Below are 18,009 nucleotides of genomic sequence, written 5' to 3' on the forward strand. Positions count from 1 at the left end.
TTTTAGTATTACTCATTCTGTGTGTGCGCCTGTAGGGAAACAAAAAGACACCACTTCCTTAGAAAGATAGGGTGCCACAGGAGTTGCCGCAATGAATTCAAACATGCTGACCGTCAGGGGGATGCTGCAGGGCCAGATCGTGTTTCATTCCGATGTACGTAGGGTTGCCATAATTTGAAGTAAATGTATAGGTAAGTACCTATTAAAGAATATGCACACACATCTATCCGTCCATTTTTTCAATCCTAGGGAGACAGACTGAGAGAGAGAAAATATGAGTGTATGAGTCTATGGATATATATTTGTCTAGAAATATGCTCTCCAAGTTAAGTCTACCTCTCATATTTCATTTTATTCCCCCGCTATCCTTGGCTGCATTGACTAGAAATTTAGATGGAAATATTTTTGAACCTTTAGAGTTTTTCAGTTATACTAATCACACATACAATTTATGAACCACTCTTTACAATTTCGAGTTTTGTAGGTGAACCTTTAGTAAACAGTGAGTATCTGTTACTTTTTAAACAGTTTTATTGGGACATACTCCACTTTTTATACAAGTCAACAGTTCAGTCATATCAAGAAGAGTTGTACAATCATCACCACAGTCAATTGTAAGACATGTTCTTCTTAATTTTACTCCCTTCTTATCAGCTCCCCACTTGTCCCCAGTCTCACCTAACATACTGCCAAGAAACCGCTAATCCAGTTACTGACTCTAAATTCACCCATCCTAGATTTCATATAGTGAAAAGCGCACACTAACAAAGAAATAAAAAAGCTAACCCGATCACCGAGTAAAACCTTATTGAAAAGAAAACAGAAGATATCAAAAACTAAAACATCTTTAAGATTGTTCAGAAGGGAGATCAAATGATGAGGTGTTAACTTTTAATCTAATGGCGTCTGTGATAGTCCACTTTCCAATGCAGTCTCCACGATAGTAAGGTTATTCACAACTCTGGTTGACGACCAGAGGGGATTGACCAGAAGCCTAATCCACATGCATTTATCCTTCACTTAAAAAAAAAGAAACAATTTTAAATGAGTCAATAATGTGATCTAATAAGATGTTACACTTTTAACCTAATTATATCTACTATAATCGTCTCTACAGTACTGTGCCTGATAACAAGGCTGTTCACATCCCTCCACGACGGTCTGAGGGAATTCACTGGTACCTTAACCTGTGCATTGACCCTGCGCATGAACCTGGGCTTCCACTTCCATCCATAGCCTTCTGCAAACCAGGTGTTCACAATTTCAGCGCTGACACCATTCTCTTCTACGGATTTAGATGATATAATTTACAATCCTTGGATCACACAGGCTGGCGTGCTTCTTCCATGTGTACCTAGTTGGTGCCTCACTTAGATGGCCGCTTGTTTGAAGACAAGTCTATAAGACCCAGACACTATTCTATCGGAAAGCATCACCTAATGTTTGTTGTTTTTTTTTACCACACTCTCCTGTAGCACCCATATCGTCCATATTTCCTTCATGAGGGCAACAGTCAAGCAGAGTCATGTCATAAGTATTAATTGCTCTTAGGCTTGGATGAGAATTACTTCAAGCCCAAGATCCATTCATATATGTATGGTTTATATATGTCTCTGCTTCACTTTAGAGACATAACTGTCATTTTATGTTAGAGAATATTATCAATCATTTCCCTGGGGCATAAGGTAATCCTATTGACAGTGTTATTAATGTAGTCAATGGTATAGATTGTAAAACACAATTGATAAAATATTGAAATACATGGATTATTGACTTGTACAGATTAAACTCTTAAGTGACCAGACAATATTTACCCAAACAACGAGAGTTGGTGAAACGGCAAAACCTTTAATAATATTCATTGATATGGCAGATCCAGGCCTGTCAGATTAATATGTATCTTCATTAAGAAAGGAAGGCATTAAAATAGTATGTATACGGTAGTCCAGGGCCAGCATTCACGGGCATCTTCAAGGCAAGCGATCAGAGCCCAAGTCCAGCACCCACCAGGTCTGCACCCTTGGTAAAGGAGTCATCTGCTTTAGATTGTTGATATGTTTGCATCACTTACTATATACCTTCGGCATTTTTGCCCAATTATATTAAACATTGAAACACTTGTTGCCAGAGTTTACCCATTTCCTTAGTTTATATTTCTGTTTACAAGTTCTGCTCAAGGGAGCAGGGACCCAGGAGCCTGATAATAAATTGTAACTCTTCTTACCTTTTAATCCAATGCCCTCATTGCACAGTAATTTGCTTAAGTTATACCCGTGGTCTCTACAGAGCTGATTGTTCAGCCAGGTATGGGTTCTATCAGTTTTATAGCAAATTACCATTCTGAAAATGAGCTCAGGACAGAGATTCTTTCAGTAGTGGGAATGAGTCAAAACCACCTGTCTAAAATTTGTCCTTAGAAATAGAATATAAATGGCCTGTTCTAAAGTTCCCCCAACAGGAATGCAATTGGCATATAAAGAAATAAGCAAATTAACATGCTTAAAACTGTATAAATAGATGCAGGTTTACTTGAAAGAAAATCGGAGGCCAACAATGTAATTTTTCCCTCAGCATTGTTCAGAGGGGGAAGGTTCCCTGTATGGTCGTTGTCTTGTGCATAATGCTGTGCTTTGTGTCATCCAACCTTCTGGACACCTCTCTTTCTAATAGTCGATTTTACTTTTTTATAGGAAACACCTTTGAGATTTCAAATATAGAGACTGACCTAGTATTTAAAACACATGTATATGTAGGCTTTGACCAAAAGGCACAAGTATTTCACTTCTTTTAGTAAATATACCCATCATTTTAAAAGTAACAACCAACAAGGAGTTAAGACGCAGGCTTTGGCGTGGAGAGAGGGAGCGGGAAAGTCTAATACACACCAGTGAGCCAAACTCAAGTGAACTTCGGTGAGAGAAGAAGTCCCGGTGTGAAATATGCTCTCAATTTGAGGTCTTGCACATCCTCATTATCAGAAGCGTCCTTGACTTAGCCCAGCTCTGCAGCCATTCCTGAATCAAATTCTTGAAACACACTTTCAATGGTATATGTGGACTCGCACCCCTTTTCTGTCTGCTTTTAAAATTTCCATCCATAATAAAAATGTCACTAGTCGCATACGTTTTATGGAAAGTGTAATTACAAGTAAACTGACTGCTGAAAACGTAACACTTTGTTATTTACTCTTTAAGGAAAACACCCAAACAAAAAGAAGCAGGCCTTCAGATGATGACTTGAATCGTGCACCTCTTCCATCCCTTGATCCTTCCATCAGCCACACAGGCTGGAAAGAACACACAGACGGGCATGACTCTGATATAGAGTTCGTTTCAGAGACGAAAATTATGAGGAAGACTATGCAGAAGCAAGTGAAACGTCCACATTGGAGAGATCCAGCAGTCCCGTCAGAAAATGTCAAAGGAGCTAAGAGATCCCAGGTGTTTTTTGTTTTCATCACAACATGTGTAATAATTCACTTGTCCTGCAGAGACCTTTTGGTAAAGGGATGGATTCATTTTCACATCTTTTAAAGCCCCTGATGACATAGTACACAGTGGAGCCTGCATTTCCTGGACAGCATCCTCATTTCTTTCTTTCTTTCCTTGTGGTGGTCTCTATTTGAGAGAAATGCTAGAGTTCAGAAGGGAGTGTGGAAAGTGCAGGCCATCTGAGGCCCTCTTGAAGCATGCCTGGTTGGAAAAAGTATCTTAAATGTGATTTTGAAAGAGAGAGATTCATATATAGTATACCTGTAATCTTTATGTTTTCTTGTTCAGTGCCTTACAGGAAAGATGCTTAGCCAAAGTGTAGACATGTTGTTACTCTTGTAGTTAAAGTCATGGCAAATGGCATATTTTAACATAGAAATTTCATGTATCTAAAAGGTTTGTTTCTGTTAAAATTGCTATACATTCATTGCTTTATTATACTCTTGTTGAATTCACTTATGAGAATGAATCTTCATATTTAACTTTCCTTAGAATAATAAGGATCCCTACCATTGAGGGAGCATTTACCATATCTCAGGGCCAATATCCAGGGAACACAGAAATCATTTCACTAACTGCTTTTTTAAGTTGAAAAACGATTGCCTAGTTTATCAACTTTTGCATCATGTTGGACTTCTAATACCTTTTTATTATTTCTAAAAATTAACTCACCCTTAAGTGATGACTTCAATCTACTATGGAAAATACTCAAATGAATTGTCCTAGGTTCTGAAAGCAATACTAATTTGGTCAAAAATACCTTTAGAGTTTCTCTCTCTCTCTCTCTCTCTCTCTCTCTCTCTCTCTCTCTCTCTCTCTCTCTCTCTCTCTCTCTCTCATACACACACACAAACACACACACATACAGTCATAGGGAGCTGTTTTCGGAATGGTTCTTCCAAAAGAAGTTGTTCCAAACAATGATCACATTACAAAAATATCACACACTTTCCTTTGGGAATATTTTGGAAAACGGTGCCCAGACTCTTGTTGAAAATATGTAGTGATGGAGAAGTTTTTGCCGCATAAATCTCTCTTTTTGCTCATTCTATTTGTTGGGTCGCACATCCTGTTAAAATATTTGAAATCCAAATGAACTGACCCCACTCACTACTTTCGAGTGCATTCCAGCTTACAGAGGCCATGGGAGGCAGAGTAGACCTGTTCGACAGGGTTTCCCACGTGCCACTCTGTGCACAGCAGACTACCACGTCTTTCTTCTGCGGAATGGCTGGGGGTTCAAGCTATTAGCAGTCACGTTTTTAACCACTATGCCGCCAGGGCTTCTTATTTGAAATCCAGCTCCTAATAATTCTAAAGTATCGATCCTAATTCATCCATTGAATCTATATGAACCAAGCTGACTCTGTCTGCCACTATTACAGAATTTTAATTTTTCAGTTACTTTGAATATCATATCATGTTTGAATGTGTACATTCATGTATTCAACAGATACTTATCCAACATTTGGCTGGTTCAAAGCACTACATGTTTGTAATATAAAAAGTAACATGTTCCTTTTTCATCCTGATTTCCGGAAAAGCTTAACAGTGGTGCAGGTTCAAGCTATGCAGTGAGTTGGTTTATTTTGTGGGGATGCCGCATGTTTAAAAACATACAAGTGATCAGGAAGTTCAGAGTGTTCCCACATGTTAAGACGACACATTTTAGACAAAGCTGTAGAGATGCAATGCACTTAGTGCCACATCTAATATCTATATATATGATAAGCACTAATTAACAATGTATAATTCAGAATTCTAGCTACAGGAATTCAGTGGGGAGCAGAGCCACATAATGTCCCTGTTTCTAAATGAACTGCTAGTCTACTGAGGGAGACAGACAATCACCTAATACCAAATGTAACCTGCTAGTGTGGCAGCTGTTATGAAAGATAGATCGTGAGCACTTTTAATAGAGGGTTATCTGAGGGGAGAGGCAGGTTTCCCCTGAAAAAGCGACTACTGACCTTCTGCACATTCTAGTTGGTAATGGCAAAAGCATGACCATTTTTGAACAAATGCAAACCGCATTTGCCAGAAAGACATTTGGTGAAGGCAGAGTATTGCACCTGATCAAGACAAGCCAGCTGCAATACTGCAGTGTGATGGACCCAGGTGTGAGGTGTGTAGTGACCTGTGCAACGTGTACAGCCCCTGATATGGGAGTTTGTATTTGTCCTGAAAGCGATAGGAAACCATCAACGGACTTCATCCAGGAAGTGGTGTGATCAGATTCTCTAGAACAGACCACAGTGGGTGTGTATTGAAGAAAGGACAGTGGCGAGTGGAGGGGATGTGGGCAGATCAGTAAGGACGATATTATACTGGTATCCTCAAGAAAGATTGGAGTGTAGACTAGAGTGATGGTGGAGACGGAGAGACTTGATTTTTCTTATGTTTGCTTTAAAGTTGTAGCACTAGCTGGTCTTGGTGATCTATTGGAGTTAGAGAATGAAACAGAAGGAAATGACAAGAATGGAATTTGAGGTCCTTGCACTAGGTTGGATGGTTCAATAAAACTGGGGATCCTAGAAGGTGACGAGGTTCGTGGAAAGGAGCATGAGTTCGCTTTAAGTAGTTTGAGATTTACAAGTGCATATGTTGAGCAAAAGGTCACCCTTGTGATTCTCAATGTCAGAAACAAGGTCTAGATTGGAGACAAACTTGTGAGGCACTTTAATATAGGTGGGTGTTACGGATTGCACCACACTCTTCTCTCATAATACGTGTTGCAAACCCTTAGCTCTAGGCCTGGAGTTATAATTCTACTCAACAATGGATAGAGGCCGATTTAGTGCCAAGTATTCTCAGGTCAATATCTTTTGATATAGAGAGATAAATACAAGCTAGAATATAGCACATAAGGTGAAGAAAGCTGATGGTGCCCGGCTACATCAAAAGATACAGAGTTTGGGGTATAAAAGGCAAACAAGCGGCCATCTAGCTGAGAAGCAACAAAGTCCACAAGGAAGTAGCACACCAGCCTGTGTGATCATGAGGTGTCGATGGGATCCGGTTATCAGCATCAAACACCCAGAACAATAAATTATATCATTGTGAATGAGGGGGAGTGCAGAGTGGAGACCCAAAGCCCATTTGTAGACAATTGGACATCTCTTTACAGAAGGGTCACAGGAATTGCTGAGCAAGTCAGGGTGCAGTGTAGCACCCATGAAACATTCAACTTGAAATGGAAAGCCTTCTGCTATGGCTAAACTCAAACGCACTGTCATTGGGTTACTTCCAGTTCATAGTCTCCCTGAATTCAGATTTCTGGTCTCCTGGCTTGTGAGCAAATAAGATTCTGTTACTTAGAGCTCTCCATTTTTAGAATTTCTGTTATAGCACATCTAGATAATTAAGACCATGGATGTGAATGAGGTTGAGGGGTAAGAAAAAAATGACTAGTTAGAAACTTAGGAATTCTAGCATCTTATGGTCAGCTAACACACTATGGTAAGTAAATCTGCTGTAAAAGACCTCTTTGAAGTATTGAGAGGCAAGCTTGTTATTTTGGGGATTGAGGTGCATCGTACCCAAGCCATGTATCTCCAATAGCCTCATATGCAAAGTTGGGCATAGAATAAGGAAGACCGAAGCAAAATTGAATGCACTTGAACCATGGTATTGGCAAAATCTTGAAAGTGCTATGGACTGCCAAAAGAACAATCAGATGTGTCTTGGAAGACAAAGAAAGCTCCCTAAAGGCAAGGATGGAGAGACATCATCTCATGTACTTTGGACGCATCAGGAGAGACCAGTCTCTGGATAGCTGCATCACACTTGATAAAGGGGAGGGCAGCACCAAGGAGGCTCTGGGCAAGATGGACTGACACAGTGGCTACAACAACGGGCTCAGACATAAAAGCAATTGTGAGGACCGGCAGGGCCTGGGGAATGTGTTGTTCTGTTGTACATAGGGTCACTCTGAGTCAGGACTGACCCAATGGCACCTCACAACAACAACACGGCCAGTGATGAGAGGAAACCTAGTAGTGAAATGGGATAAGTGTTGAACCACCTGTCGTAAGGTCCAAGGTTCAAACCCACCAGTAGCTCTGCAAGTGAAAGACGAGGCTGTCTGCTCTCACAAAGATGTACCGCTTCAGAAACCCTAGGTCAGGTCACCAAGTCAGAATCAATTTTGATGGCAGTGGGTTTGGGCTTAGGTTGAGAGGATAGGGAGGACACAGGTGTGTGTGAAGGAACTGGAGGCCAAACAAGTCCTTTAAAAAAATGTCTATTATTTCACTTAGTGAGTTAGGGGTAAGAGGGATGATCTCAGTAAGAATGTTTTATTGTCAGTCATTCTACAATGGTGTGATTAGAAAGGAGAGGAAATAGAGACAGGTTCTAGGTTAATTCTTGATAAGATACAATGACCTCACACGAGAAAAGACACCATACTTAAGGCAATTTACATGCGAGGAGGATAGCTCACAAGAACCTTCTTATAAGCACTTAAAATTAATTTAATCAGATCTTCCACAGTAGTTGAAGTGGTTTTTGGTTGCCTGAGGATTAGTGCGGTCATTTTCCAACATTCTGACTAGTAATCACAACATCACGTATTAACACCATGAAAAGAAGAGGTGCAGAAAATGCAATTAGTATTAATATTAGGTTAAGCAGCATAAAATTAGGAAGGCAGATATGCTCGAAATAAATCTCATAGACTTGATGGTAATGGCTCAGGAATTAACTAAGGCTTAGGTTACAGGCACTAGTGTTCATTTCTACTAATGAAGATAATTAATGAACTATTATTCTAGATAATTGTCATGATTACGCCCTGCCTTTCTAAACGGTTCCACTTTTTAATTCTGAAACAAAATTGTAGACCATATCCTGAACATGCCACACCTGTTAAAATAGATCTGTTATTTCCCACATATGCAAACTTTTCATTCATTTGAATTTTTGACGATTGTCTTTATTGATGCATTTCAGCCAACAAACATATGAAAGCAATTGCTTGGGGCTGGGTGCTAGGGATTCACTGAGGAATAAGGTACAGTTCTTGTCTGCCGAAGCTGGTCATCCCGATTAAGCGATACCATTCCCTGCCACTTAAATTTTATATTCCAGTTGTTTCAATTATGAAACCTACCTTTCAATGTCAAAAATGACAATGACTGTAGTAGTCACATTAAGTAATCCTAGATAGACTGAATATCCATTGGTTAGTAGCTCCATCCTAAGAGGCTGCCATACCTATTTTGAAAGTTATGTAGATTTTTTCCCCTTCAAACCACATCTACGTATGTTTTAATAATGCTGTACACATACATTTATGGTTTTGGCTGTTAAGTGCTATTGAGTCATGTATGACTCAAAATAGCCCCATGTTCAACAGAGCGAAACAGTGCTTCTTAGTCCTGCACGATCCACGCAGTTATGGTTGTGTTTGAGTCTACTGTTGCAGCCCCTGTGCGGGTTCTCATGGTGAGGCTCCTCCTCGATTTTGTGGGCCCTCTCTTTTACGATGCATGAGATCCTTCTTCACATACTAGACTCTTCTAATAGCATGTCCAAAACAAACGAGACATACATAAGAGACACGACTGATTTGGTAAATAAACAGTAATTCTTTCAGAACCTTTGGGAAATGCTGCTGGCCCTTTAGTTCACTGTCTAGCCTCCTTATTTCTAGAATTCATTTGACTTTTAATTTGCCTTATGATCTTTTATATGATGGTGCGTTGTTATTTAACTTTCATGTATGCTTGTCTTCACCGTACACTTCCAAAGAGCAATGGTCAGAAACTGACTTTTCTCTGTATACCCCACAGAAGTTTGCTGTTATTAAAGCTTAACAAATGAAGGAAAGAAGTTGTTAGATTGTAACCCTGCAGTTGTTACTAATATTTCCATTTTTGTCGTTGTTGCTGTTAATATTTTGCTGTAGGCCTCTTCTTTGGAAATGAAAAGAAAATATAGTCAAAATCCTATGCAGGACTGTACAGCATTGATAGAAGTTGAAACCAACAATAAGAATCCGGATATAATCCTGGTGAGATAAACTTTATTATCTAAATGACACCTTGAGATTTATTCACATTCACAAAGATTAGATGGGATATGTCACTGGAATTAGTGCCAAAAGTAACTGAATAACCCAGTTCTTAGATAAAGAAATATGACTCAGAAAATTAAATTATTTGCCCAAGGCTATACCAACTGGTAGGGTTGAACCTAGAGCTTATGCCTCCTACTTTGTCAATCAGGTTTTTCATACTCATTATCAGGGTGGTAAAGCGCTAAGCTAAGTGGTTGAGTTATTTTCATTTGTACAGAGAAGACTCAGAAAACCCCTTGCTGATTCTTTGGAAATGGAGTCAAGGTATGGGAATGCCAGGTACCAGGGCTTCAAAGATGAATAAGACAACGTTTAACTCAAGTGTAATGGATAATCACCTAAGAACTATTCATTTGAATTTATAATTCAAAATTCAGTTTTCTATAACCGTAGAGATAGTTTATTGTCCATGTTAAGCATCCATACATGAGATGTTACTGTCTGAAAATTATCTAAGCTGTACATGCTTCTCTTGTTATTTTCAGAGTAGTCTCAAGGGAAAAAATTGTCCTCCTCCTGTGTCCCTTCTTTTCAGTTATCATTTAATTTAATTCATAAATTATAACTATATTTTTAAGAAGGCATGTGAAGACAAACTGAAAATATCTAGCAGTCATTCTTAAATGGAGGTAGGAAGCCTTGATATTAACAGTAAGGAGTCCTGATGTTGTCATGATGAAGCGCTGAATTAAAGCTTCAATTCTAAAGCACTTGGTTTGTGAAAGACTGTGGTTGACGGTTTTCTGTAGTGATGCGCCGTCCGACTCATAGTGATCCTGCGTACAACAGAATGAAACCCTGCCTGGCCCTGCTCCAGCCTCACAAGCGTGTTATGTTTGAGAGCGTTGGTGCAGCCACTGTGAAAATCCACACTGTCCACTGTGAAAATCCACACTGTCCAGGGCCGTCTTCTTTTTCCTGGTACCCAAACTCTGCCTTGAATCATGACATAGGCTCCGTCTGACCAAGAAGCCAACAATGTGGTGAATACTTACATAAGTCTTGGGCAAGTTTATGAAAGGGCAGCTTTGCCTTTCGGAAGAGGATATGTTTGAAAATAGAGTACAATCCCCGGAACATCTCAGAGAAGGGCCGTTTTGCCCTCAGGATTACGTGGACAACCGGGGACTTGCTTGGGTGTGTCCATAGGATGCATGAGCAGTGACTGCAGGTTAGCTAAAAGTTGGGACCTTGGTGACTATAACTCAGAGTCACGTGGCCATGAGTTGCACCCCAACCTCGACCCAATCCCAGAAGCAAGTCTGTTGAGTTTTTCAAGTGAGCATTGGTACCAGTATCCTCGTCAAGGGTCTTTTCTGGTTTCTGTGATCCCACCTGCAGCAGTGATGGCTTGACCCATCGTGATTTTGTGTTGATTTCCTCTGTATCCTGCCATGTAGAACGGGCCCCAATGGCTGTGACTCAGAGACTCCATGTTGGTTGCATGCTGATGATGTCCCTTCATTTATGGTGATTGCTTTCAGCTTGCCTTTGTCTTGAAAAGGCTTAATAAGTATCTACAGAATATGGTGAAATTTGGGGTCTCCCCACCTCCCTTCAGAACTGTGTTCCGTTGGAACCCCAAAGGTTGGCCACTCAAACCCAGCCAGCAGCTTCACAGGAGAAAGACGGTAAGCTGCTTCCATAAGAATTTCAGCCCCAGAACCCTGTGGGGGTACTTCTACTCTGTGAAATGGGGTCTCCGTGAGCTAGAATAGATTTGACAGCCTTGAACGAAAACAGAACTACCACCCAGGCCACGAAGAAAGGGAATCCTATTTTCAAAAGGAAAAGGGCCAACATTTAATTAAACTCCAGAAAGAAAGGCAAAATTGCACCCAATGTCGTAAATGACAACACTGTTTACCACTTCAAAGACGTGTGAGAGAGGTATGACTGTGAATGCTACTAGTCACCTTTACTTTGCAAACTCTTCAAAGTCTTTGCACGTCTTTCCTGTAGCCATTGCTGTCACCACTCTGAGCTTTGTGTAGGCCTTTTAGCTATTGCTTTTTCATAAATCAGGTATGGTATTTCTGTAATGGTTGTTGCTTTTATGTACTGTTTCTCAAATTCCAGCATTATTTGTGTACATGCTTGTAAAGATGTTTTTATCTCTCTGTAAGACAAAGACACAGCCTACTTGCTTTCAAACTCATGGTGTCTTATTAAGTTGGATACAAATGCGTTGCTCAGAGATGCACATTATTTTTGGTTATACTTGAGGAATTCGGGCAATACTTTAATAATGTGATAATTCAGTAATTACTTCTGACAGTTTGTCATTTCTTAAACTCATAATTTTTCTTTAAAATTTTTTTCTTCACCTCTGTGCATCTTCCCAGTTATTTTCTAAATAGTGTGTATGTGGGATCAGTCTGGTCCTGTACCTGTCACATTTAAAGAAGGAAAACAGGTAAACAATGGCGCGGGAATTTGGCACTTAAGGACAGCCGATTCGTTACTGTACAGGCCCCTCCACCATTCAGCAAGGTAGTATGTATTATTTTGGTGGATTTCTAGAGCCCGGGGCCTTATTTTCAGGTGTAATGGACTCAGACGTATATGCCAGCACACTAAGGGAAGTTGAACCCCCAGAAATGCTTTTCCATTGTTCAATCTCACGAGACAGTTGTATAATAAAGTCATAATGGCAGTTTAGCCATTTAAAAGATATATTGCCTCAGCCTCACTGGAAAACATGTATTGACTTAAACTACGTATTCTCCCCCTTCTGTGCCAGTTTGCATGGCAGACCCGATTGCAATCTGACAACGGCTGGGAAAGCTAGTGCCCGAATATTTACACTGTACCCAGCCAGATGGCTGCCTCCACCTCCCCACAGTGCACGGCATACATGATGTCAACAACACAACTATAGCACTAGGTAGGCACTGGCGGGGGCACCCTGCTCTGTGTCTGTCTGTGCCCTAGTCTAGATTTTTCCCTTCACAAGGAGCTCTGGTGGTGGTGTCAGGCAAGCATATGACTGCTAACTGCTAGGTCAGTGGTTCAAACCAACCAGCTACTCTGAGGGAGAAAGGCGAGGCTGTCTATTGCCATAAGGATTCACAGCCAATGTAGGAAACCCTTTATAAAGGCACTATGAATAGAAATCAACTCCAGTTGCATTTATGGGGGGGGGGAGAGAAACATTCTGTTTGGCTTTTCCTTTCCTTTGCTACATTAACAATGTCTATTAGCCTGCCTTTTAAATATACATGTATATGTATATACATATATATATATATCCATGTCAGAGTGCTTTATTTTCTTCTTTTTCGCACTTTGGAAGAGATTTCACTCTGACTCCTCTTTTGCCAATTGCAAAGGTTCAAGTGAACTGAAAATAGTATTGATTATGTTTCATATTTATAGTAAATCTCAAATAGTATTGATTAGATAATATTCATACTTGATATTATGTTCATATTTATTTTAAATCTTTCGATTGATGACTGTTTCACTCATATACTTATTCATTCTACAAAACAGCTGTGGTTCATTGTTCAGTTTGGTTTCTTTTCCAAACACCTGCAGCCTCTGTCCTCTCTCCCAATGCTTTTTCCGTAAGGTCTACAATCTATTGAAATTATTTTTACAGCCACATTCTTCTTCTTTTCCCAGTGAGGTAATTTTTTTTAGTCATTTTGCATGTCTGTCTCTTTGTTGTACACAATGTGTATGTTTCACAGGCTCCTCAATAATGTGGCATCGGCTTCAATGTCCTTAGCTCTCATGGCATCAGATCATACGCTTATTCATGTCCCTGGAATTTTCCCTTTTAACATTGATTTATGTTCTGCTTTTTGTCCACTATAAAGCATCCATTTTCATAGCCCACGCTGTAAGACGCTGCATTCCATTTGGAGTTGTGGACATTTCCAACAGAAATTCAGTGTGAGCTATAGGGATTTTCCAGATATATAAAAAACCTGTCTTGAAAAGAATGAGTTTTTTTAAAAAATGAAAGCTTAATCCTTTACGGAATCCCCTCAGTTCCCTCCCTCTGATCTGAGAGTACGCTGTCTTTCACTGCAGCAAGTGCCTTTCATTATTTGTCACAGGCTGCCTAGCGCAGTGGTAGTTATAGCCACCAAGTTAGGGTAGCTAGCATGATCCCAAATGACTCTTGGTGGTACAGCTTGGCTGCTAACCTAAAGTGGGTGTTTTCCCCATCTTCTTGGGAACGCCACAGATATGAAAATAATCCATAGTTCAATTAGATCAAGCATGTACAATTGTTGCCACCATCATTTCCTTTTTTTTTTTTTTGGCCACCATAATTTTCAAAACACTTTCTTCTTGCACTCTTGGGTATTAGCTCCCCTTTGTCCTCGCCCTCCCCCACAAGAACCCTTGTTATCATATTACATAGTATTCGTGTTGTTATTCCTTCCCCCCTCCCGTAGCTTGCATTTATCCAAAATATCTGTTCACCTGCCACTCAGTTATCCGTTCCCCTCGAGCGGGGTTACAGAGTCCTCAATGCTATCAGTCCCCTCCCTCTTTCTGTACCGTCATGGAATCATTACTCTTGTTACTGTTTCTGAAGGGTTTATCTATTTTGGTTTTCATGCATGGAACGATCTTAATTATACACATGAACATATGCATGTCTAACAGGATTAATGAGGTAAAACTAAGACCATAATATAAGGAGAGGAAATATTAAAGAACTAGAAGGTAGTTATGTGTTTCAACAAGCAGTGCTATGCTGCACCCTGAATATATATATCATCCCTTCTGTGTGGCCCCTTTGTGAAAGATTGTCCTGTTATCTCACAGGAGGTCCTTGGGTCTCCATTTTGTCCATGCCCCTTCATACCAATTTGGTTGCTTGTCTTTGAATTACTGATCTCTCTTCCCATCGCCACCTCTTGATCACACAGGCCAGTGTGCTTCTTCATGTGGACTTTACCTGAAAGGATTTGATAGTTCAAATCACCAGCTGTTCTGTGGGAGAACAAGGAGACATTGTGCTTCCTAGATTTACAACCTTGGGAACTCCAGGGGACAGTGGTACTCTGTCCTTTAGGGTTCCTGGGAGTTAGGAGGGCTTGAGTGATCCAAATGTATTACATCTGATCCTGTGAGATGTTACTATGTTCGGATACACATGTGTGTGTGGTGAGTGTGTTAGCCTCTCCTCTCTCTAGATGGCCATGTTAAAATTCAGATCCTACACTTCCCAGGTGTTATGTTATCGAGTCCTTTTAATAACCTAGGAAATGATGTTTTTATGCCCATCTTACCAAAAAGAAAATAATACTAGATCAGGGCCGCGCTCTCAGGATGTACACATCTTGAACCCTAGCTGCTCAATTTCAGCTCCCACACACTTAACTACCTCTCGCTATAGAATGCTATTTTACCTTCTATCTCGATGTCATGTCTTCTACAACCTATTGATACAAAAGAATACAACAAGGCACTTTACTCAGAGATACAAATATTTATTGCCTTGAATAACTACTTTGGCTGAAACAGGTTTTCAAAGTTCAGTAGATGAGCACTCTCCAGCTGTCTTGAATGGGGAAAAAAAATCAATCCATACTAATCTGTGCCTATATTAAGTTAACTTTTCTTCTTCACAACCATCCAATCCTTAGTCATGCAATATATGATTTATACAATGAATTCTTCACCGCTTTACCTCCGGTTCTTCTTTTTCCAATCAACCTAGACACCTAACAGTCATCAGCATTATCTTCTTAGCATTTCCATTAATTAATTCCTGACTCCTGGAATAGAGAGACCATTTCCTCGGCCAGGATCAACCCCTGATGGAGAGTAAATAGAATTATTTTGTAGCACCTCTTATCAATGTGCCAGGTGCCTGCATCTATCCGGAGATTCCGTGTCTGTGAAGATTACAATTCGTCTGCTAGTGGAGAGGCACCCTGTGGTACTCTTGCAATTAAGGATTTATATAGGGCCAATTAAGAACTCCTTGGCAGTGCTGCCAGTAAACACTGAACTGTGAACCACAGGCCTGTGCTGTAGTTCAAATCTACCAGCCGCTCGGTGGAGAAAGCTGGGGCTATCCTCATATCTGGTGCTGTAAAACTTTATGATGACGACATGCTAGTATGTATACATGGGTGTGTCTGTTGGGTTTAGCCTTTTCTATTAATACATGGCCAGCCTCGGAAATCTTACAGAGGGTTTCTATGAGTCAGAATCATATACCAGTGCACAGCGTTATGCACTATGTGCTCAAGTGAGTTTGCTTATTGAGCACCATACCACCTCAGGCCTGGGGGTACATTTGTTATCAGTTTATCAGTGCCCTCAAAACTCCTGCTATCTGATCAGTTGTCACTACACTCTGTTGACTAGCAGTAGTGAAAAGTGCAATGAAGCTTCCTATCATTCTGTTAGGTCATCAGAGAAGATGCAAGAGGCAGCTCCACAGGTTGGCTATCCTGTAAGATCTGTTCCTCAAGGCAACTGAGGAAATTAGAGAGCCAGGCCCCCAGAGGTGAGTGATTAACCAAATGATCTAGCTGAAGTAAGCTGTGAAATTCAAGAACAGCAGGACAATCAACTTACTAGTGCCAGCATTAAGTTAGGCAAGTTTCCAGGGAATCATTCATTTGCTGAGACTCAAGCCAGAGTGAACAAAGTTCTGACATCTCTGTGTTTTTCTTCTTCCTAGTGGAGCACAGACACCACACCAAACTTGTCTAAAATTTCTAACTAATTTGTAGCCCCATTTGCTTCTTTGTACGTATTTGTATTTTCCCACAGTTTTAATAAGATCATTTTATTGGGGCCTCTTACAGCTCTTATAGCAATCCACACATCACTTGTATCAAGCATATGTTCTAAACATTTACTTTCCGTTTGAGCCCTTGGTATCAGCTCCTCTGTTTATCCACCTCCCACCCTCATGATCCCCTTGATAAATTATAAATTATTATTGTTTTCATATCTTACATCGACCGCTTCTCCGTTTCATTGTAATCTTTTTTTCAGTTAATGCAGATTCAGGCAGCCGAGAATATCTATATTGTGGTTGTCAATGTAGGTAGATTAGACCTGCCGGTTTAATAACCAGGAACCATACTGCCCTTCTTAGTTGCTTGACTTTGGTCCTTTTGTCCTCTGGGGTCATTCGTTGCTTTTGTTGTTGTTGTCGCTTGGGCGTGAAAGCAGTCTCAAAATGGATTGACAGATGGTCATTGCACTTTTCCAATCTGGAGGCAATTTAAAACACTTGATGGCCAGATCGCCACTGACAGATGCATTTTTAAGAGTCTGGAGATGGAGCCTCTGGTGTTTATGATAAAAAAAATGAAGCCTCCGGTACCTAACATAGGATTGTGACCCCTTCTGGGGGTAGAGAAAGATGGCTAGGAATGTCTTTGTGTGTGTGTGTGTGTGTGTGTGTGTGTGTGTGTGGTTTTCTGCTTTACCATTTTTCAAGAGCTCTCTCCTAAAAATGCTACTTCATAAATACTCAGAAAGTGTCTCTTTTAGGTTTTGTGGGACTGCCAAAGGAACTAAACCATTGTTAACAAATGATGTATGTGGTGATTCAAATTATGTACTGAATCAGACGAATCGGCAAATCAGCACATCAGGGGTGAAGCTCACGTTTTAAGAAAGCATTAGCAGCTGAGGTTTGGTTACTGTTTCGATGAAATTACTTAATAAAAACAAACATCTCTTGGTCTCCTTTAACTTTTCCAAATCCTTCCAGGCCTTTCTGTAGCTGAAACCCATGCATGCTCAGCCTACAGGATCCGGCTCTTTCCATGGCAGGGCGACTTCCGCCTTTCTTTACAGAGGTGCATTTCTCACTCTGTGGTACTTGCATCTAACCCTTGGATTCGCAGACAAACGCTGAGCACATTCACCGTGAAGGCGTCCTGGTGGGGTAGTGGGTTGTGGCTACAAGACGTGGTTTACTTTGGCTTCTTGACTTGCACTTGGAGATGTTCTGTCCAGGACTCTTACTTTATCATTTTCTCCTCTTTGCTTCACTGCTCTACACTGAAGAGCAAGCTCCAGCCTCTTCTGACATCCACTTAGATCTTTGCTTTTCTTCTTTTTTATTTTCCAGGAGATTTTACTTCTTTTTAAAGAAAATCATTTTATTCGGGGCTCGTGCAATTCTTATCACAATCCATCCATCCATCCATCCATTGTGTCAAGCACATTTGTACATCTGTTGCCATCATCATTCTCAAAACATTTGCTTTCTACTTGAGCCCTTAATATCAGCTCCTCATTTTCCCCTCCCTCCCCGCTCTCCCCTCCTTCCTAAGCCCCCTTCATAATTCATAAATTATTATTATTTTGTCATATCTTACACTGTCTGACGTCTCCCCTCACCCACTCCTTTGTTGTCACCCCCCAGGGAGGAGGCTGTACATAGATTCTCGTATTCGGTTCCTCCTTTCCTCCCCACATTCCCTCCACCCTCCA

General features: G+C 40.5%; 1 protein-coding gene across 1 annotated transcript in view; it reads left to right on the forward strand.

The window, feature by feature from the left end:
* MORC1 (MORC family CW-type zinc finger 1) overlaps nucleotides 1–18,009 on the forward strand; it is a 224,168-nt gene that overhangs the window by 161,288 nt on the left and 44,871 nt on the right. The window contains exon 18 of the mRNA XM_075542961.1: nucleotides 3,149–3,440. Coding sequence (XP_075399076.1) covers nucleotides 3,149–3,440 — 292 coding nt within the window. The remainder of the gene's footprint in view (nucleotides 1–3,148; nucleotides 3,441–18,009) is intronic.

Source organism: Tenrec ecaudatus, chromosome 2, assembly GCF_050624435.1.
Source record: "Tenrec ecaudatus isolate mTenEca1 chromosome 2, mTenEca1.hap1, whole genome shotgun sequence".
NCBI classification, from domain to species: Eukaryota; Metazoa; Chordata; class Mammalia; order Afrosoricida; family Tenrecidae; genus Tenrec; species Tenrec ecaudatus.